This window comes from Silurus aristotelis, assembly GCF_946808225.1.
Source record: "Silurus aristotelis genome assembly, chromosome: 8".
Lineage (NCBI taxonomy): Eukaryota > Metazoa > Chordata > Actinopteri > Siluriformes > Siluridae > Silurus > Silurus aristotelis.
In genome coordinates, this window is record NC_139581.1 from 12,289,689 (window position 1) to 12,311,474 (window position 21,786).

Consider the following 21,786-nt stretch of genomic DNA (forward strand, 5'->3'; position numbering starts at 1 on the left):
TATGAATGGTTCCTTGTTTTTGGTTCCTCTTTTGTGCTTTTTGGGGTACACTATTTCCCCTTTAGTGCAGGAATGGATGGATGGAGCAAACAACCTGTTAACGGACATGGCATCTTTTACTGGGCCTTGGGAGTAGTTTTCTCCAGTGTTCCACATCCTAATTTGCTGCTTTGGAAAAGAAAAGGAGAAGAGTGCTGGTCCATACCAAAGTTTAAATGCGAATGCCATGTAGCCCCACCAGCCACCTGTTATTGCAATGGGCAAGATTTGGGATGTTTTTTCTTCTAGAAAAGCTTGCAGGGATCAGATCTATTCTAAAGTTTGGATGAACAAAGGGAAATATTTCTTTCATTATCCACTTTCTGGATTCTGACCAAGCACTCTGCATCTTGCAGATACCAGGAATCTCCTAAGGTAATAATAGTGTAGGTGTATGCTTAGAAGGGTTGTTCGGGCAAGTCATTTTCCATTAAGAGTGAAGAGCGGATGAGTGACGGACCCTACATTAGAGTGATTGCTTGGATGTTTGACACGGCACACAGGCTCCTGATGCTGTTTGATGTGCTTGTCCAGGACCGTCCTCAAGCATTGACTCAGAGGAGAAAAACGGAATGGATTGGAAGAGATGGAAACGGACAGAAAAAAATTAAGAAGGAGGCATGCATGCATGCACTACCCAAACGTGACAAATGGTGCCATCTGTCTCAGTGTGCTCACACCCGCCTCTGCTGTAGCCAATTCCAGCCAATGCAGAGGGACCGGATTGTTTGCATTTATATTGTCTCACATAGTATTGTTTTGTGCTCATCCATGTTCACTTCAACACAAAAGAGAAACACAGAAATCTGGGCTTGTCGGCAGGAATGCCTAGATCCTAGATGTGTCGGAATATAATCAGCAAAAGGCACTCAGCATTTTTTCAAATAGCTATTGATTCAGTAAATCAGAGCCGAGAGACTTTCCAGGCTCGACGGCAAGCTCTATCAAAGGCCTTATTATTTTAGGAGATCAGATTTTCTTGCACTTTTTGAATAGGAAGATGTAAAGCAGGATGGAGCAGACTAATATGACTGAAATTAATGGATGAGAGGAACTGGGGAGCAAAATGTTGCTGTTCTTTCCTTCTTTCTTTCTTTCTTTCTTTCTTTCTTTCTTTCTTTCTTTCTTTCTTTCTTTCTTTCTTTCTTTCTTACCAATAGTTTGATCAGCTCAGTGTTGGGGACTTATACTAGTTTGAAACTCTTTATCAAAAGTGGTCCAAGGAAGGAACAGTGGTGAACCATGGACAAGGTCATGGACCTTGTCCCTGTTCAAGGCCAAGGCTCATTGATGTACGTGGGGAGCGAAAGCTGACTCGTGTGTTCCTATTCAACAGACGAGCTCCTGTAGCTCAATTTGCTGAAGAAGTTAATGCTGTTAATGAGTATGAACTGTTTTGGCAGCAAAAGGGGGACCAACACGATATTAGACAGGTGGTCATAATGTTATGCCTGATCAGTGGCCATAAAGTTATGTCTGGTCGGAGTACATTTACATACATATATAAATATACATTTACATATGTGTGTGTGTGTGTGTGTGTGTGTGTGTGTGTGTGTGTGTGTGTGTGTGTGTGTGTGTGTGGTCTTGAGAAAAGTTCATTTTGAATAGCTAGTGCTATCATCTCATTAAAATACCTTTCATTTGGATTAATTGCTGATTAAATTTCACTAATATGGGCTACTGCCTTCTGCCTGTTGATGGATAAATATTCTCTAAATGCACAAGGCCCTTTTCTCTTTGCAGGTTATTATTACTGTGGTTATACAATAAATTATTCATTGTTCTTTTCTGACCTCAAGTATAACCATTGGTCAATTACATACTGTAGGTGTATAATTTAGAATAATGGCAACTAATGAAAATGTTCATGTTGAAATGTTCAATAATGCATTTGCTTTATTGTGAAAAACAACAAATATCCAGAGAAATAATCCAAAATTATTATATTGTTACAATGTGTAAAGAATAACCTGCAACTATACAATTTTCCGTCCAGTCAGAAGCAATGTACTCCTTACACTGTGGTTTTCTTTCCCTTGTACTTGTGTGTGTTTGGAACCACAGAACAGAACACAAATTAAGAGTGAGTTCAGTATTTTAGGAATTACACAAGCTAAGCTTTTTTGCCGAAAATGCTGTGACATGAAAATAAATCAATTTGTGTAGACCCCCTTTCACCTTTTTTTACAATTTTTTTTTGAGATAAGATATTTGCTGTCGAGTGAAACCAATACTTGCTCTTTATTCTCGGTGATGTTAAATGAAATGGAAAGCTATTTTTGCTGCTGCACATTGTCGAGAGTGAGAGGATGCAGTACAGGAATGTGCTCGGGCACCTTGTAGTCTTGTACCAATTATATGCTGATGAATGAAATCAGGTTTTAAAATTTGTGTGCTAAGAAAGAACACACTAGGGCTTTTTTGGTTCAATACCCAAGCTATAGTCCAAGCTGCATATAAATCTTCTTAGAATGAACTACCTTGGTTGTGTATACCAATCGTAGGAAAGACTTTAATAGTTAATGGTTGTTGCTTGTTTTTAATGCTGACCAGAGTGTTCTTGGGTGTGATATTCCCCAGTAAAGCTGGTCATGCCTTTGCTCTTTCTGGTGATCCATCATTGTGCGGCACCCTTTCTCAGTCTTCGGCTCCATGGCTGATCATCCCAGAGGTCACTCCTTTTGTTGATTCCAGGCTTCTCTGTTCTCTTCCTGCTGACTTGATCATTTCCTTGTCTCGTTTTGCCCTGGGGAGTGTGTTGGGGTGGGGGGGAGTTATTAGTAAGGTAATTGGGATGAGAAGAATAGTGTTACCCCAGGGACCCTGTGCTGGTAGTTACAACACACTTTTTGTCCTGTAGGGTTAGAGAGTTGAGGGGGTTTACGGCTCTTTTGGCTTTTACTCACGCTTCGTCAGCAAGAAAACTCGATTACCCATTCACCCTCATTCTCGTGATTCGGCAATAATTCATCCTTCACAGAAAAGCATTTCCTCATAATGAAAGAAAATTGCGTGCCAAAGCACCACATTAGAAAAAAAGCCCAATTTGTTGTTATACATTATATATACATTATATTCAAATGTATAACCAGTTTGTACTGTAAACACTTTCTTTTTTTATTGTAGCATACGAAACGAAACAAGTTTGTAGTCGTTGGATTAACGTGAATATTTAAGCATCTATTATAGCAATCAGAAATGCAGATGGTAATAATTGCAAATTAGAACCTGGCTGTAGCTTTCATTTATTATCAGCCTCCTCACTGTTTGAAAGCTCGTTAAGAACCTACACTTGTTCATTCTAAACACGTGTTATTGCCTTGCAGCCATGCACCTGTTTGGGTTGAACTGGCACTTACAGCCCATGCAAGGGCAATTATACCGGCTGGCGGAAAACAACACCAGCAGCCTGTCCATACCGACAGACCTGGGCCTGCCTCCCCTTGGCAATACAGGACTGGAGCTCCCTGACCGCAGGGGTAGAGAAGACGGTACGTACAAAAAGTTATGGACAAATAGCATAGAAAACCCCCAATCTTGAATCATAATTAGCATATGGGCATTTATTAGCTGTCTCACAAGTTTTATGTCCATCGCGTGCTTGAATTTCTGATGAGTAAATTATCAAAAGTCTGATTAATTACACACAAGCGGTAATGTAGAGATGTTCACTTGTCTTGGGAGGAATACATTTTTTAGATGCTGTCATGATGATTAGCAGTCAAGAGGATTTAAAGTAATTAAAATGTATACAGACATTTAGGGAGGATTTATACCTTTAACATTGCTTCAATGCAAATTAACATTTCAAGGTGCAGTTAAGCAAAGTTCATTTTTCATGTTATTTTCAACTAAATACCAGGTTATTAAATTAAATTTTTACTCATTTATTAGCACGGATTCCTGAATATTGGGTGATTAATTATTTGTTTATATTTTGAATTGCTTAAAGCAATAATGTTGGCCCCACAGGGCTCCATGAAGCACTGCCAAGGGCAATCACAGAACAATATTATCAAATTTGTTATTGAGTTCAATCAGAAATTGGCTGATTTGACTAGCCACTCAAATTCAGTCCTCAAAAGTTCAAGCCACAAAGATCTATTATATAGATCTATTTAATGTGTTCTGTTGGTGAAACATGCAGCAATAACATGTTCTTTGGCTTCAATAAACAGTTGATTTCTTGGACCATGTTCATAAAACTGTACTGAGGAGGTCCACGGAATGAAATGGGTTTGGAATTGCTTCTCTAAAGCTTGAAGAACTTCTCCGATTAGTCCGACCGTACTTGACCCCGTGCGAAAACCTTCTTCGCAGCCAGTTTTAGTAGTGTCCTTCAGCCAGCACAAATCCAGTCACGCATTCCAAAATATCCAGCTAATTTCCTTGAGGATCCCCACTGATGCAGCTCATCACTGGCCAACATTAATACATCTTAGTTTTGATTTTTATTTTTTTTCCAAAGACTTCATCAGATCCAGGATTATTTGTCATCCAGCTCCAAGCTGTGACCAGTTTTGGCAGCATTCTATGACATCTGCATTGTAATCCAGCGAATGTTGCCAGAAAAGTTTAAGGGTTTTATTTATTCCTGGAGGAAGTGATGGCACTGCTTTGGGGAGCAGGTACCCAGAGGCTTGAGTGGGATTAGAACTTGTATTCTGTCCAAAGGAGGCATGATTTTCCTTCATTGGGTAAACTAAATTCCAGTTTTCCTGGCAGTTGAAGAAAGTGCGTGCTAAACCCCCTGGTATGCCGATGAGCTGCACAGTAGGGAAAGTTTTAGTTTTTCTCTGCTCTCAAAACAGAACAGAGCCCAGATTAAGCTGTTTGATTTGCCGAAAGGTGAAGATCACAGCCATTACCATATAGATGAGTCACAGAGTCATCCTTTTTTCATTTAGCAGACAGTGTGTGTGAGTAAGTGAGTTAGAAAGAGGGAGAAATTGAGTGAGAGAGAGAGAGCAAGAGAGAGGCAGAAGGCCATTGCTATCCTGTCTCTATTTGAGTGACGGCTGTAGCTGAAGGGCAATCAATAGGCAGGGGTTTGTAATTCTGCCTTACAGAGCACAGTTGTCACCAGAAACACACCCAATCAGTCCAGTGTCATCCCAATGATATGCACACTTATTTTCCGATTCAATCTCGGTGTTGCTGATATATAAGTACAAGATTTAAATGTCGGCTGCATTCTGATTATCTATTATTGAAATAATAAAATGTCTTGGAGCCAGAAAATACAATGAAAATGCCCCAGAAATATACTATAAAGCCGATAAAAGGTCAATTATGGGGTTATATTGGAGTTGCTAGAATTTGAAAGTGAACCAGTAAAGAATTATGTAACATGGAATTGGCATTGATGTGTTCACACACGATCCACGTCAGTAAATTGCCCTGCAGGAGAGCGTATCTTGTCTCTGCGGATCGAACACGCTGCAAATAATGGTGTTTTTTGAGAGGCCGCCATCTGGTGTGGCGTGTGGAGACGCCTGTGGAGCTGCCTGCCTCGGAGTCCTCCGGGTTCAGTTTGCAGGCATGTCTGTTTTTGGCGCCATCGTTGCGGAAATTGGCCGGCGTACACGGCCGAGCAGATGTTGCCATTTTCCAGCGAGACCCATAAGAAAGGTATGGTGTGGCAAGACTGCTTTGCTTCCTCATGAAATGGTCATTATGAGTGAATGAGACTGGGCTGTCAGTAAGATTATCAGTGGTACTCTGGTCATTCTGTCGGTTCCCTTGACCTGCTTTTCGGAAACCTATTACCTAAATCACAGCATTTTGTTGTTTTGTATTGCAGGCAAAGCGGATGGCTTATTCCCAGACGACAGCTTCATAGACATGGGTGAGATAGACGTGGGGCGTAAGGTCACACAGCAGATACCACCCGGGATATTCTGGAGGTCTCAGGTGTTCATCGACCACCCCATGTACCTCAAGTTCAACGTCTCGCTTAGTAAAGATGCCTTGGTGGGGATTTATGGAAGAAGAGGCCTTCCTCCTTCACACACACAGGTGGGTTGTTCAAACAAGGCACTTATTTGCAGTAATCCCTTCTGGTTCTGCGAGCGGATCAGTACGAATCCCCTCTCTGAGAATACTAAATTTGTATAAATGTCAGAGATTTTAGTCTTTCTAACGAGCATGTAAATCGATGCTTATTTATTGTACGAACACTTCCTGCTAAAAGGTTACACTAGCAGCATACGAGCACTGCATCCATGTTCATTTTGTTCATTTTTTTGCAGTAAAGGCTACAATCGTACACGAAGATTGCGAAATCAAAATGACACCTAATTTTGGTATCGAACATCAAGTGTGTCGAACTGGCTTTATTGATTTGGACCATAGTTCCTGTGTTATTATATTACTGGAAATTACTCTAAGGCCTAAATTGATTTTTTTTTACAATAAGGGGATAAAGGGAATATATACACAGTTTACTTTTGTGTGTTTGGGAATCAGTGGTGAATAAGAACACTAAGGTAATAACATCTGATTTTTTTTTAGCTTTCCCTTCATTTTTTTTCCTCCCTATCAGCAGAGTGTTTCCTTTTACAGACATCTCTTGAGTACAGAGCAGACAGCAAACCTCCTCATGAGCACATATCTCACTGAGGCTGTCACCTAACGCAGTAGTCCATTTTGTGTCAGTCCTTTGTTCACTCTACACTCTTGTGTGTGTATGTGTGTATGGTAGCTTGTGTGTCATTCTAATACTTTTCTGCGGTCTCCTCGTCTCTGTCTCTAGTTTGACTTTGTGGAGCTTTTAGATGGACGGCGGCTCCTGGCTCAAGGGGTTCAAAGCTTGGACGGACCGCCGGCTTTGACTCAGTCACGAAGCCTGGTGCCCCTTGGCAGCCATGACACTGGTTTCATCCAGTACATGGACTCAGGCATCTGGCACCTGGCAGTGTATAATGATGGCAAGGAGCTGGAGCAGGTGTCTTTCCTCACCACGGCTATAGGTGAGTAACACGAGAGTGTTTATGGAGGATTGTCTGGCATATGAAGAGACTAGTAGGAATGTGGAAAAACAGAACAGAACTAAACAGAACTCTTGCGTCGTGACTAAGTTAGCGCATTCACAGTTGAGTAAACCTGCTGTCTAGTTAAAGCTTAATTTTGTGGTTACTGTGCCAGGTATAAATATGTTAAAAGGATCATTACATTTATGTTTATTGATATGGATGATTTTTTAATCCGATGCAATATACACTTGAAGGATACAATACAAGTTATGAGTTAAGGGCCTTGCTTAGTGTATGAACTCACACTAACCCAGAATCTCACCATTAGTATTTCCTTCTGTATTATAATATTATAATCATGTGGCATTATTGGACCAGTTTGACTGACTCTCTGTTTTACTACAGAGAACCAGTTGCTGCGCTAAAACTTTAATCACAGTTTAATAACTGCGAAATCAGCGTTTAATTTTAGTCAAAATCATGCAGCCCTAGAGCCTAGATGTACAGACTGAGTAGTTCATCTTGTACGAGCTGCATTGATGACAAGAGACAGTTCAAGCTTTTAAAATGTGATGTGCTCACACATTCAGTTGATTCAGTCATTAGCTCACACATTCACTTGATGGTCCTGATCGCACATCTCACGCCATTTCTTCATTGATAGCTTTCCCATTCATAGTCCTCAAATATTCAAATGACCCACTCTGATAAAGCAGCTAGAGAAATTTCACAGGCGCAGCCCACTACTTATTAACCCGACCTGCCACTCTGCAGCTCTGATCAGTGTGACCTCAAGCAAACTGAGCCTCTACACAGCAATCAAGGTGGATAACAAAGACAGCTCCACATCACCCTGCTTCTCCTTCATACGATGGCTCCTGAGGCTTCCATTAGCGTTTAAGTGTCTTTACCAAGGCTGGTTTTTTTTTTGGAAAGGGGGGATTTTTTTTTTGGGTACCCCATTTGAATACAATGCTGCCCAGATTCAAAGCTTCTGATTGCTCAGCCCCCTTCATGCCTCCCTGCCAGAGCCATTATTGCTCGTTATAACTTCTCGTTTGCATTCACATCTTGCTGCCGGAAGAATAAAGCGTTCTTTTTAATACTCCTTTTGGTGTTTTGTGCATGGCACCGTGACCATGCAGCCCAGCTGCCGACATCTGGCCTCCTCCGGTGTAGGCTGTTTGTTCGTTTTGTCCTCTCTCTTGTGTTCGCTAAAAGCGTCTTTGATTGGCATGAGCAGAGATGTTAGGGCGGGGGGACGCGTGAGGTGTCGGCTTTCACAAAGGTGGCAGCTGGGAGCTGTTCTCACATGCTCTTTAATTAAAAGCTCCTGGGCCCTGGTCCATCTGTGACAGGCGAGGGGTGGTGCGGTGGGGTGATCAGATGAAGGAGCACAGCAGATCGATGGAAGACGCATGTCCTCAGTTGCCGTGACCCACCCGGAGACAGACATCAGCACGGTCTCGCACTAGGCGTAGATATTTGATACTACGAGGAGGGTTGAACGACGACGTTGGAGGGGGAAGGAGGGCTGTCGGAGTGAAATGCTCTCTGCTCCAGGGAGGGAAGATGTCTAAAGCGAGGGGGGTCTGATAAACCACCTGAGGTCTAGGGCACAGTCTCGAAGGACTGTAACGAATATATACAGCAAGAGATATTGGATAGAATTTGATTTGAAGTCAAAGTTGATCAGGCTTTTTTTTTTAAAGAGTGTCAAAGAGAAAAGTGGTGATGAAGTGGGTCAGCTGATGACGTCCTTCAGATAGAAGCTAGCCGTTCTATTTTGTTTATTTTATTTTTTAAGTAAAAAAGGCCTTAGATGATCCTCAAGCATTTTGGAATTAGAAGGTCTTTCACATTTACTAATTTACGAGGTGGTCATAATAAAGTAATGAAGGAAAAGGGATTTAGAATCATAACCTAAAAATACAAGCTATGCTCATTAAGACAAAGAGGATAATGTCCGATATAATGAGCCTTTTGTTGTTGGAGCATGTCAACATCAGATATTTATAAAAATTTCTTTTTTTACCCTTTTTATGCAGTGGTGCTTTGTGTACTACAGTGCAGCTTCAGTGATTCTGTATATCACATCAGAATCAAAATAAATGAGCGTTACTGCTGGAAAAGCTCATATTCTGTATTCATAAATAGTTATTTCTGCTTTCATCTACAGCATTTTATCAAAATAACCGAAGGAGCCCATTTCCCTCTTTTGCTCTTTCATCCTCATTGCTCTTCATTCATAACTAGGCTGAGATGCTCGATCCTTTTCCACTTTTTACCAGAACACGCTCTCATTTTTCTGTCCTTGGACTGTGTTCTCGAACACATCCTTAGCCTGAAGAAATAAAGTGTTCGTTTTCCCAAAACAGTCTGTCCAAATCCATGCCCATCCATTGTTAATGGGTTGAACATGCCGTGTTAAGGCCAGACATGTAATATGTTGTTCATTTTATTTGATGGATTGCAACATTTACGTCACTGTCTCAGCTTTAAACACTGACTATAAGCATTGCAGACTACAGTTTCATTGACTGTCCACATCTTCATGTGTTTGCTGTTTAGTGGAACAGATCCTGATTTGATTTTCAGCCATTTCACAATGCTAATTATAAGCATCAGAAAAATAAATAAATAAATTAAGAAAATTAGATTCCCTCGCATGGTTTCTGACGAGATACACTACATTTTTACATCCGGCCTTCCCAAATGGCTTCCTGTGAAATGACAAACATCAACCAGGTAGGTAAAAGTCTGGCTTGTGAGGTAGCCTTAGACTCAGATACCCTGACAGTAGACTGTCTTCTGTGTGTTGCACTCTATTGCTAACAATTATTTGACCATGCACAGTAAAAACCACCATCTCTTTAAGTCTAAAACCAATATATATATATATATATACATATCAAAATCTTTGAAAACAGGCATTCTAACTGGTCTTTCCGAAGCAAAATTCAGTACTGGGCTCAATAGTGGTTTGCAACATACTGACTTGTTTGCAGACATGCTGTGTCAGTAACAAAGGCTGATGATTGGTCGTTTGCAGTCTGCTTCCTAGGAAAGCCAACATGTTAAGTGAAGTAAACTTCCAATTCAGCAGCTTGTGAGACTGTTAGTGAGCCTAAAAACCATTTAGGAAAAGAGTGTACTTATTTATTCTGAATAAAACATGAAGCCACTACATTGTTTCAGATCTTAGAGCTTTTATGGATATGAACTTTGCTGTGTGGGGAAGCGGAGTATGTAATACACGGTTTCTTTAAAAGTATGCATCCCTCCTGATGCGGCTTGGTGATGTCAAATTGGCAACCAAAGCTTTCCCCCAACACTTCTCTACTGAATACAACCCGGGTCGAGACTCGCCCAAGGAGTCAAATGTGCATAATTGTATTTTTTGGATACACTTCAAATGGCAAATCTGTGAAGCTTTACACTTCTGTATGCATTATTACACATTCACAAACACTAAACTTCCCGCTGCCACAGGTCTCTGAAAGCAGCCACAGCCTTCTAGTCAGAACTTGGCGAAGGAGACCATCAAACAATTCACTCAAGGTTTTAAAAAGGAAAGCACAGGGGGAAAGGCAACCTTATCACCTCTTCACTTTGCATCATTCCACCGAAAATTGTGACTGATAAATGTATAAAATGCACTCCTTTAACTCACTCTAGAGCTGCCTTTCTCTTTCTCTTTCCACCAGTCACAGCTTTTTATCTCCTTCTATTGCATTCTTTATGGTGATTGACTCTCCTGAGGAAGGACAGAGGACTGTGTGGAGATTCACGTATCCCCTCCTTTGTTCGGCAAAAAAGCAGCTGTTCAGGTCGATTATGGCTCAAGGAGTGCCAGCAGCCCCGGGGGCCTGGAGAGAGGGCATATTATTCCTTGCCATTTTTTGTTTAATTCACTGCCTCGACTGATTTTGAATTCAGATGAGCCACTACCTGCAATTGTGTAGTGCCCTGTTCTGTAGAACACTTTGGAAATTTGGAGAATGCATAGAATAACCTCCAGTTTACAGGGGATGAGTGGTGATGGCAGGCATTTGTGCATGAATAGTTTGTAATGTGTGTGTGTGTGGGTGTGTGGGTGTGTGTAGGTGTGTGTGTTTACCTCAAAACATTGTCAGTGTTTATTATGAACTCAAATAAATTTTTTTCTGTAGCCTGTGACTCCATCCCAGACCTTACAAACCTGTTTATAATCTTGTTTTTTAGACAGATGTTTTGATTTTTAACAATTATTAAAATAGGAAGAGATATAGGTGAAATGGAACACATTTCTCTTGTTGCATTTAAATACCAACTTTTTCATGATGCTTATTATGGGCTTTATTCCTTTATATTAAATGCTATTATGTTCTACTCATTCATTCATTTTCTCCCGCTTATCCGTAATTCGGGTCGCGGGGGCAGCAGTCTAAACAGGCCCCCGCCTTCGACTGCTGCCCAATCCTCACAGCACCGTCCCTTACGGTCCCTCCTGCAGGTGGTGAGCCCACGGGAAGGCGGCCCCACGTCACTCCGACGTCACGGACCTTGATATTTCCCTCGTAAGGGACCCCCGGAGCATAGAGGGTTAAGGGCCTTGCTCAAGGGCCCAAGAGTGGCAGCTTGGCGATACCGGGGCTTGAACCCCAGACCTTCCGATCGGCAACCCAGTGCCTTAACCGCTGAAGCCACCACTCCCCTGCTATTATGTTCTAATAAATGCAATTTATGTTCCCCTTTAATATGATTATCTACTATTACATGTGGAAAATGTTTGTTATTTGGTTCACATTATTATTTATTATTTAAATAACAAACACGGTCAAATATTATAGTTTTGGGTATTAAATAAAAAAATATATATTATTTATTTTTATAAAAATAATATTACTTTTTCCATTTTATTCAATTTTTCCACTTAATTCAATTTAGTGTTTCAAACTTTGCTTTACTCTGTACCTTTTATGTTACATGTGTTTGGCATGTGTATATTCATATATTTTAGAATCAAAATTAGGTTTACGCACACAAGGAATTTGGTTCCAGCTGTTGGTGACTTTCAAAAGTACAGACATTATACATTTAGCTTATAGACAAGACTATGCAGATTAAATAAAACCACAATATACAGAGTACATGACAGATCAGTAATGTACATTAAATGTGAGGGTGCATTGTAGTACAAATAGCAGTAATGTGCATCACATAAGTTAAAGAAATTACTATTAGCTTACACTATAGCAATAGTGTGTGTAACATATGGGGTGTCTGATCTTATAATGCAGTATTTGTAAATATGAAGTAGGGTTTATTATTAAGGTCATATTAAAGTTCATTAATTTGCCCTCTGTATGGATAAAACACAGGAGAATAGAAACTACATGTAATCTGTTTGAATTTGTTGGAGGCGAATGAGTTTAAGATTGAGGATAAACTAGTCATTGCGAATGAAAAAGACCAAAATATTTTTATATGAAGCTTATTGATGGATGATTTGTGCAGCTCTGACAGATGCTGTTGTGTATGATTTGGTTTTAGACTCGATAGATGACTGTCCCAGTAACTGTTTTGGTAATGGAGACTGCATTGCTGGAACCTGCCACTGTTTCTTGGGCTTTAGAGGACCAGACTGCAGCAGGGGTAGGTTATCTTTCTCTCTCTTTCTCTCTTTCTATCTCTTACTGTTTATTTTCTCTTTTTTTTTTATTCTTTCTCTCTTTGCCTCTACTTCTCAATTCTCTGCTCTGATACCTGTAAGGTTTTATACACTATATGGACAAAAGTATTGGAATGCCTAATTGTTCCACCTATATGTGGCTTATTCTCAAATGATTTTCTAACAGACCCAAACCTGGTTCAGTATGACAGTGCATCTGTGCACATGAAGATATGGTTTACAAGCCATTTAGCATATTTAGTGGCCTGCAATAGAGAGCTGACCTTTCCCTTACTGAAAACAGAAGATCTTGTCAGCAATCAAATTAGTAATTAAAACTTGTTTGTATTTGTTGTCCCCACAGCTTCCTGTCCAGTTCTTTGCAGCGGTAATGGTCAGTACCTGAAAGGGCGCTGCATGTGCCACAGTGGTTGGAAAGGGCCAGAGTGCGATGTTCCCACCAATCAGTGCATTGACGTGACCTGCAGCGGACATGGGACGTGTATAGTGGGGACCTGCATCTGTAATCCAGGCTACAAAGGAGAGAACTGTGAAGAAGGTAAGAGCATCCTGATGATCAGTGTGATCTGTTTTGTCTTTCCTGGTCAATATTTTCTCTTTTTCTGTGTCTAAGCCCAAAATCTCTGCTGCACTCCAGCAAAAACATTGTAAGAAGATTAGATTCAGCTTAGGACCATATTGAAAAGGGATTTCAGTAGTGAATTGCTGCCGGAGGTATCATTTAGTTTTATGTCATTCACTTGTTAGCTTTCAGGAGAATTCACCCCCTTACAGCAGCCAGCATGAGGCTTACCTGACTGCAGAAGCCTGCTGAGCAACGCACTGTGGTTAGGCAAAGTGTTTCTCTTTTTCCACTAGTCAAATGCAGCATTTGTCCAGTGCCAGGCGCAAAGCTATAATTTAGAGAAAGCCTCTGTCTGCCGATATGCTTATTGTGTTTTTTCTGGACCAGCCCGTACCCTGTTCCTGAATATTTTAGACCCCGCGGTTTTTGAAGTCAAGCCCAGTAGTGATCTTTTCCTGATAAGCTGGTGAAGCTTCTCTGGCCTCATTTCTCTTTCATGTATTATGGATGTTTTGGAGGGCTTCATGACATTCCATTAAGTAGCAAAACAATCCCTTTTCTTCTGTGAAATCCAATAAGTTTTGCACAGAGGCAAATTGTGACTTTAATCTTTTAATGGTATCCCAGTGGCCGGGCAGAGAGGCCCAGAGCAAGGCGCTGAGAGATAAGATTGAGCTTGCCCATTGTGTTTGCCACCTTTTGACGGTTTTCATTTCAAGCTGAAAAATAGAGAAGTTGATTTTGATAAATGCGGGGTTTGACACCTCTGATCCCCACCGCACATTCTATTTTGGTTCGCACAGTCTGCAGGCAAAGGCAGAGAATAGGGCTGCTGGCCCTTTAAGGTTCCTACCTTTCTTCCCTGCGACCTTCAGGCAGTGATGATTAATTGCCAGGAGAGTAGCTCCTGTCAGTTAGCCTATGATCTCAGTCTTGCGCCCAAGCCATCTGCTAAGAGGCCATAGCTCCTGTTTGTCTATAAAGGACTTCCTCGTCCTTTTATGTCGTGAAAGAGCGAAGCCGCCATGCTGCAGGCCTCTCCTTCGGCCCCCTATGGGTTCCCCTACATTGTACATTCTCCATCTGTGAGATCCCGTTTCTTGTTGTTGTTATTATTTTCTAATTGAGTTTTTTTCTCTCTCACGGTTCTTGTCCCCTCGTTAACCGAGGCCACATTTGCCAGCTTTCTCGAGGTCTCATGTATTCATTAAACAACCATTAGCCATCATTAGCATGTAACTGAACAGACTTTCTGCATTTATTTTCTTCTTTTTTTTTTTTTTTTGCCAGAGGTTGAGGGATGGAAGGATCAAGCATCATGAGTCAGGCAGGGGAATATAGCTGAATAAAAATCAACAATTTTGTGAGGATACAAGGGTTTTTTTTGGGGGGGGGGGTTGCCCTCAAGGCTTGAGCCATGCAACAGACACCTTGTTTGCATTCCGCCCTGCTTTTGTTTTTTTTGGTTCAGTGACTAGCAAGAAGGGGGAGCGTGTCCAGTGCCGCTTTTCAATTTATCCCAGCGTGCATTGGCTCCAGCCTCCCTTCTTGGCAATGGGAGGAAATCTCATTACCGAAAGAAAGAAAGAAAGAAAGAAAGAAAGAAAGAAAGAAAGAAAGAAAGAAAGAAAGAAAGAAAGAAAGAAAGGTCTACTCCACCTGGTGGCATGAAAAATGGCTATGGAGGTAGCTAGGGTTTTTTTTGCCAGTTTTGAATTTTTATTTTATCTCCAGATGTAAGAAATATTTGGGGAATATATTGGGAGGTCTGTGTGTAAGAGATTCCCAGATGAAAGGCTTTGGAAAACCTACCATGCGCATCATTCCAATAGCATAGAAAATGTAATTTTAAGAATTGAATTTGTATTTGTCAAAGACAAATAGTAACTCTCTGTTGAGCTTTCTCCCCATGCCTCTGTGTTCCTGTTCCACACTCAGATTAGTTTTAGCTTGCAGCTTTTTCTGACTCGTTGTTTATTATTCTTCACAGTGGACTGTCTGGATCCCACATGCTCAGGCCGTGGTGTGTGTGTGCGCGGTGAGTGCCACTGCTTTGTGGGTTGGGGAGGCTCTGGTTGTGAGAGTCCACGGGCATCCTGCATGGACCAGTGCTCAGGGCACGGAGCCTTCCTGGCAGAGACGGCCACTTGCAACTGTGACCCCAATTGGACCGGGCACGACTGCTCGACAGGTCAGTACTGTTGCACAACTGAAAACCAGAATGTTGATGGGGTTCATATGAACTCATGTGATCTATTAAAAATCAGGCCAGTTTAGAGTTTGTTAAGCAGTAGTAATGTTTGTATTTTAATTTTTGGTTAACCTTCAGCAATAATGGAATATTGGACTTTATTTTTAATATCTGTTTATATAATTTTGTTGCTACAGTTTACTTTTTGTCCTTACAGATGAAGGAAATTGAAATTGAACCAGAAAGCATGATACTGAGGCGTGATAGAGTTTGCCCTTTTAACAACAGCTACAGCCAGTATAGTACATAACTTTATCTTCCGAACCGTCACGGTTTTCTTTTTATTTTAACGATAATCAAATTTAATCATATCTCACCCAATATTTGACACAAACAGGAAATCTATGAAAATAAAACTGATGCAATCTCAATCATGTTATTTATTCATAGCTATCTGAATACCACAGAGGAGAAATGATCAGGAGAAATGATCAAAGATATTTATCGCAAGCATTTTTGTATTCATTTTCTGTCTCTAGCAGATATAGAAAAGATTTTTAATGGACCTAATAGTGGTGAGGACTTGATCCCAACATCAAGTGAAATTGGATGTTTTCTAGATTAGTTAGATTTTTAGCCAAATTGGCTATTTATGGATAAAAGCCCCCTTTTGGTATGATTCAAACCTTTATTTCAACCATTTTCAGTGAATCTGAATGTCTGTTGAATTATTTTATATTTTACTGTCTTTCGTTCTTAGCAGATTCTACAGACACTCCTGTAAAGTGCACTGAACCACCTTGGAGTCTTCCTGGCAACAAAACAAAGCCTCATTTCTGTGTGTTATTGAGTCTGAGAGTGAAAACGCAAGCAGTGACGAATAGCTCATTCTGTTAACGCTAAGATATCAGTGCTGCCATTTGGGGTGTGCTTGTCAACTATCCAGCATTTCATTCACCGTCCATGTTTATGTGCACATACTGTACATTAAGGTATTGAGGTAGAACTTGTCCAAGTGAAACAAAAAATCAGCAGGCTGTCCCTAATCTTACCCTGTTACCTGTTGCTATGGGAGCAGTCACTTCCTCTCTTCCTAGGGGTGTTGAAGTATAATTACATTCTAAAGGTAATTTGTCTCGCAGTTCACAATTGGTGTTATTCCTAGAAATCTCGAAAGCTTTTCCTAGGCCTGTGATTTTTCAAAAAAGAGTTTTCTTTTCTAAGCAAGGCCTTTTTGCACAGCCTCTTAGATGCTCGGAGATAGCCATAATGATTTGTTGGCTGTTTTATGAAGAGTCACATTTTTAATGCAACCTTTTGGTATTGAAGAGCATTTTGATTATTTTTGTTGCTTTTTTATGTTTTTTTTCCCCTTTGATTAACATTTCTACTCTGTGCTTTACTATGGCTGCTGTAACATGCCCATTGCTCTTACAGGCCCAATAAATTATCAATTGTCTTCCTAGAGATGGAGTGCAGACTTTTTCTGCTATATTGTGCCATTTCTGTCCCTCCATATTGTTATCTTTAGAGTGGTAAAGAGTCTGTCAGTAGTAAGTAAAGCTACAGTAGACATTGATATGATATATATTTGGCTTGCTGCCTCATCTATGTGGTGAAGATGCTGGAACAGAGGTGGGTTCTGTGTCCTCCTGAGACTGCTTCACTTCACATTCCTTCTGTAGATGCTATTGTAAGAGTTCCTCTCTGCAAGCAATACTTACAGCCAGCAAGAGAGTGCAAACTGACTTAACTCTTTGAGAGATTTTGCCTGTCTGCCAACTTTAACCACCTAGTGCTTAAAGTTGGCAGTTGACACGTTGGATTGTTTATGATTTATTTATGTATTGTGCTCTGAAATGATTTCATGACATATTCGAAATCTCAGCTATTTGGCCATGAAAGGCATATTTCATCTTTCTTGGGTTATTTTTAATTATTTATTTATTTTTCTTCAGAAATCCAATTTATTTTGGACTTTGGCTTTTAGTAAAACGCTTCTCCGCTGGGCTTAAAGAGATGATACAAGTAAAAATCATTCTTCTTTTCCGAAGTGTCGAAACACAACGATCTGTGACTGTGAATTTCCCCCGCTAATGCCAAACTGACAGTCTGACCTATTAGGTAATCCAGGGGATTTGCTGGAAAATAGGCATTTTAAAGGCTGGCTTCTCAAGCAGAAGGACTGGTGCCGTATATTATGATTAGCTTGCAGTTTCTGGCTTCTGGCCCTGCTTGCTTTTAGAGCTGGTGAAGCGCTCCGGAATTAAAAGGAGGAGTGTCTGCTGGTGGAGAATGTCTACCTCAGGCCAGGGAACTCGGGCACAAATCCAAGTCATTGTATAAAGCCAAAGTGCATTTTACCGGTGTTAGCACCGAGGAGAAACATTTAATTATCGAAGTGTCATGAAATCGCAGATGGATGAAAATGCATTTATTTAAAAAAAAGGTAATCTAAACAAACAGGCAAATATGATGAACCAGAGCACAGCTAAAGGATTGGTGATGCGCAAACAGACTAATCCTAGACAAATCCAAAGAGCAAAGTATAAAGAAAAAAAACTAAAACCAGAAGCATGATAGAGAGTAACAAATCTGTGAAAAGTCACGGACAAGAAATCTGGGGCCAGACTTTTTATTTGGGTGGTTTAAATGCATCATGCTCTTAGTGAAGTTGCATAAGCATGAATCAGAATTCAAGTGATCTTGGACATGGTAGAGATTGTCTTGCTATTAAGATCAGAACATTATTTTTGATTGTGGTAAATTTTGTGAATAGTTATCTTGTCCCTTTCATATACTCGATAAGGGTTGTAGAGAGAACATGATTACATAAAACAAAATCCTTGAAACAGCATTAAAACACATAACACTGTCATATACTAGAAACATTCTATAAAACTGAGCGTTACCTGATTTTCAAGCAGCCAAATATAACCAAAAAAAAGGGTTTTAACTCTCTTGAGTAAGCAAAAAGTATAGTTAACAATTTTATAAACATTTTTTAAAGAATAATTAACGACTTATTTCTCTTCAGAAGAGCAAAATAGAAATAGTAAAAGACAAAAAATGGATGAAAATGCATTTGCACAAAAAATGCACAAAAAAACAAGACAGGACAAGATGATTTTTTTAATACAGGAAGCAACAGTATCAACTTTTTTATGTGTATTTGCTGTGCATATCTGGTTGTTAGGCAAGAAGCAGGAAGGAGTCTCCTAGACAACTCCGAGCAGCTTTGAATTAATGCTGCTGCGACACGTCTAATTGAAATGTAACACGTAAAATTAAGGCCATTTGCATAATCTAACAAAGACTCAGTTCTTTAAATAGTTTTAAATCTTGTAATGTTATATTATGGTCTGTGGCTGAAAAACCTAACTTGACTCACAAATGTCTTAAACAATGTTTAAACCGTGACACTGCACAGGATATAACTGCCTCATTAATCAATGGCTTTTATCTTATATCCGGGACCCTGTGGCAAATGGTGAAGGATGTTGGCTAATCAGAGAGAAATGTACGGTTATTACTATTCCCTGTGGGCATCAACACTTCCACATCGCAAGAATGCCTTTTTTTTTAAATATAATTCACAATCCAATTCACAGTATGACCCCATTTTCATTTTCAATTGCTTTACCATTTTTCCACCTTTTCTCAGCTGACTGTGATAAACAAACTTGGCTCTCAGAGTTTGGAAGAAATGTTCTGTCGCTTTAACCCACCTGGCTGCCTCTGTGTCCCCTGAGCTCCAGAAGGTAGAAGAGGGCATTTGATTTGTAAACACTCAGATGGCAGATTTTTTAAAATGCAGGTTCTGTTAGAGCGTGTTGAACATTCCCCATCTGGCTCTGCTCTCCTCCACTGACTCGCTGACTCGCCTGCAGTGCAGGCTTTTTGTTTCATTTTTTTTTTATATCCACTATTGCAATGCACTCTCTAGTGTCACCTTAGAAGCAAGAGTCAGCCTCCTAACCTCTATATCATGGCAAAGCGGGATTTAATGAAGGCTGACGCATTTCACTTTCCCTAGAATTTTAAAATTGAAACTTTTTCTTTTGCTATTAAGGGCTCATTTACAAAAAATAAATAAAAAACAGGGCCAGTGGGAAAATATGACAAAAATCCGCCTCCCTTCTTCCTTTTGAGACAGACTTATTAGATTTGTATTGTCCGAAAGGGGATCTTCTGCTCTCTTATGAGGCACAGGAATTCCTTTTCAAGAGCCATCAAACAAGCTAGTGAAGCATGGCCATCTGATCTCTGACAATAACTCCTGGATTTGTCTTCTATTACCCCCTTCTGGTCTGTGTCTTTTCTGTCCCCTTCCCTTTCTCACTCCCTCCTCTATTCACTCCTACAGAGCTTTGTGCGTCTGACTGTGGCGGCCACGGCATCTGCGTAGCGGGCGCCTGCCGCTGTGAGGACGGTTGGATGGGTGCCGTGTGCGATCAGAGGGCATGCCACCCTCGCTGCAGCGAACATGGCACCTGCAAGGATGGCAAGTGTGAATGCAGCCCAGGCTGGAATGGAGAGCACTGCACTATTGGTAAGGTGAACAGGGCGGGGTTGTGTGTGTATGAGAGACAGAAAGAGAGAGAGGGGCGGCGGGGGTGGGGGTTTATGTATCGGGGGTCTCTAGAAGGGGAAAAGCATGCGTAATTGAATTTGTGTAACTCGGCATAGCATGAAGAGGTTTGCTCAAGGATCTGAAGCTTGACTTCATGCATTTTAATGTGAAAATATGCTAAGGTGTCTTTTCATTTCCGCTCATCCTTTGCCTCATCCCTCTTTTTTTTTTATCCTCCTACATTGCCGTCGCCTTTTGATTTGGTGATGTGAAATACAAACATTTGCATCGTCTCCAGCAGCACAGTCACTGGAAAGACACTCTATTTAGTGGGGCGCTTGATCGAGAAAAAAGAAAAATAAATGGAAAGTTCTTTATTTACTCAAAACGCTCTGGTATTTATAATGCCAATTTTACTTCAAACCCTATATAAACTCTATTTAAATTTTGATTGAAACTGCCAAAGAAATTAATTAACTACGGACACAACTCTTTCTTTGACTCTTTACACTTCTCGTTTTTCATTATCTCAGAGCTGACTTCTAAGAAAAACTTGACATCAGGAAAAAAAAATCAGCCTCAAAATCTGGCTTCCCTTAACCCATAATGTCAGCATTTATTTCAAGTAAAAAAAATAAATAATTAAAGACATGTCAGGTTTAAGAGAAGCATACTGTCTGTCTTGAATCAAGGGCTAGTTTCTACCAAACCCTGCTAACACTGCTAATTGTTAAAGCTAATACTGGCAGTCAGTTTGCATGACGCCATTCTCATTGTCATCACAGACTTCGTGTTAGACATCAGTGTTCTTTGTTGGACCTGTTCATTTATTTAATTTTTTTTTTTTTTAGCAAAATCTCACAGGGATTAATTCCTTTTTTAATCTTTTTAACTCATATTAGATAATGCATTACTGATAAACCCAATGCACTGACTATAAAAGCAACAGATGGCAGTTTCCTCCAAGCAGAATTAAGAGCAGTGGCCTTTAGGTAAATAATGTACAATATTTGTTTGGCTTTATCAGTAATAATAGTAAATGTTTTCTCTAATGGCCCTTTCTGGGGTGCGCTCACTTTGTGTTTGCTGAGCGGATTCTCATTGTCGCATTTGACCTTAAAGATCCTGAATGGGCCAGTGGACTGAGCCGTTCTGGGAGAATGCCTTTCCCAGTGTGTCTGTCTAAACAGCATTGTTCCTCGTCCGCTGTCTCATCTGTTTACTCTCTCTCTCTCTCTATCTCTTTTCTTATTCTGAGAAGTGTCCCTGCCACCTCTGCTCACTAGAAATGGGTGACACCGTTCTTTGCTGCTGTCATTGTGCTTTCCAGACCCTGATTTTTGTCTGTTTGTCAGTCAGTGGCCCCAGAAAAGAAATGGGCCATAAACAGAACTCGACAATTCACACAGCAGGGGAGGGGAGAGGAAATCAAAATAAGTAGAGCCACGTTTTGACTATATTTAGTTTCAGCCATTCTGAGGTTCTACAATGCAAAGATGGCTGAGCATGCGAGGAGAGCTACAAGGTTTTCTCCATGCATTGAGAGCAAGTATTCAATGTTTAATATTATGGGAATGAAATATTAATATGCCTTTTATACATGCCATGGTGAGCTGCATCATTCACGAAACACAGAGAATCACAAGTATTACACAAGGAGCTTAAATATAATAGAAATGCTCGTGGGGTGGCATTCAGGGTTATATGTAGATAATGTTTTGAGTCAGAATCAGCCTGCTGTACCTTATTGGATGAATCAAGTGTGTT

The 21,786-nt window shown here is 40.4% G+C and overlaps 1 protein-coding gene across 14 annotated transcripts in view; it reads left to right on the forward strand.

The window, feature by feature from the left end:
* tenm4 (teneurin transmembrane protein 4) overlaps positions 1-21,786 on the forward strand; it is a 205,271-nt gene that overhangs the window by 108,226 nt on the left and 75,259 nt on the right. For all 14 annotated transcript variants that reach the window (XM_083548345.1, XM_083548346.1, XM_083548344.1 and 11 more), the window contains 7 exons: positions 3,369-3,533; positions 5,846-6,060; positions 6,797-7,013; positions 12,552-12,653; positions 13,034-13,228; positions 15,246-15,446; positions 19,813-19,998. In XM_083548345.1, the coding sequence (XP_083404471.1) occupies positions 3,369-3,533; positions 5,846-6,060; positions 6,797-7,013; positions 12,552-12,653; positions 13,034-13,228; positions 15,246-15,446; positions 19,813-19,998 (1,281 nt within the window). The remainder of the gene's footprint in view (positions 1-3,368; positions 3,534-5,845; positions 6,061-6,796; positions 7,014-12,551; positions 12,654-13,033; positions 13,229-15,245; positions 15,447-19,812; positions 19,999-21,786) is intronic.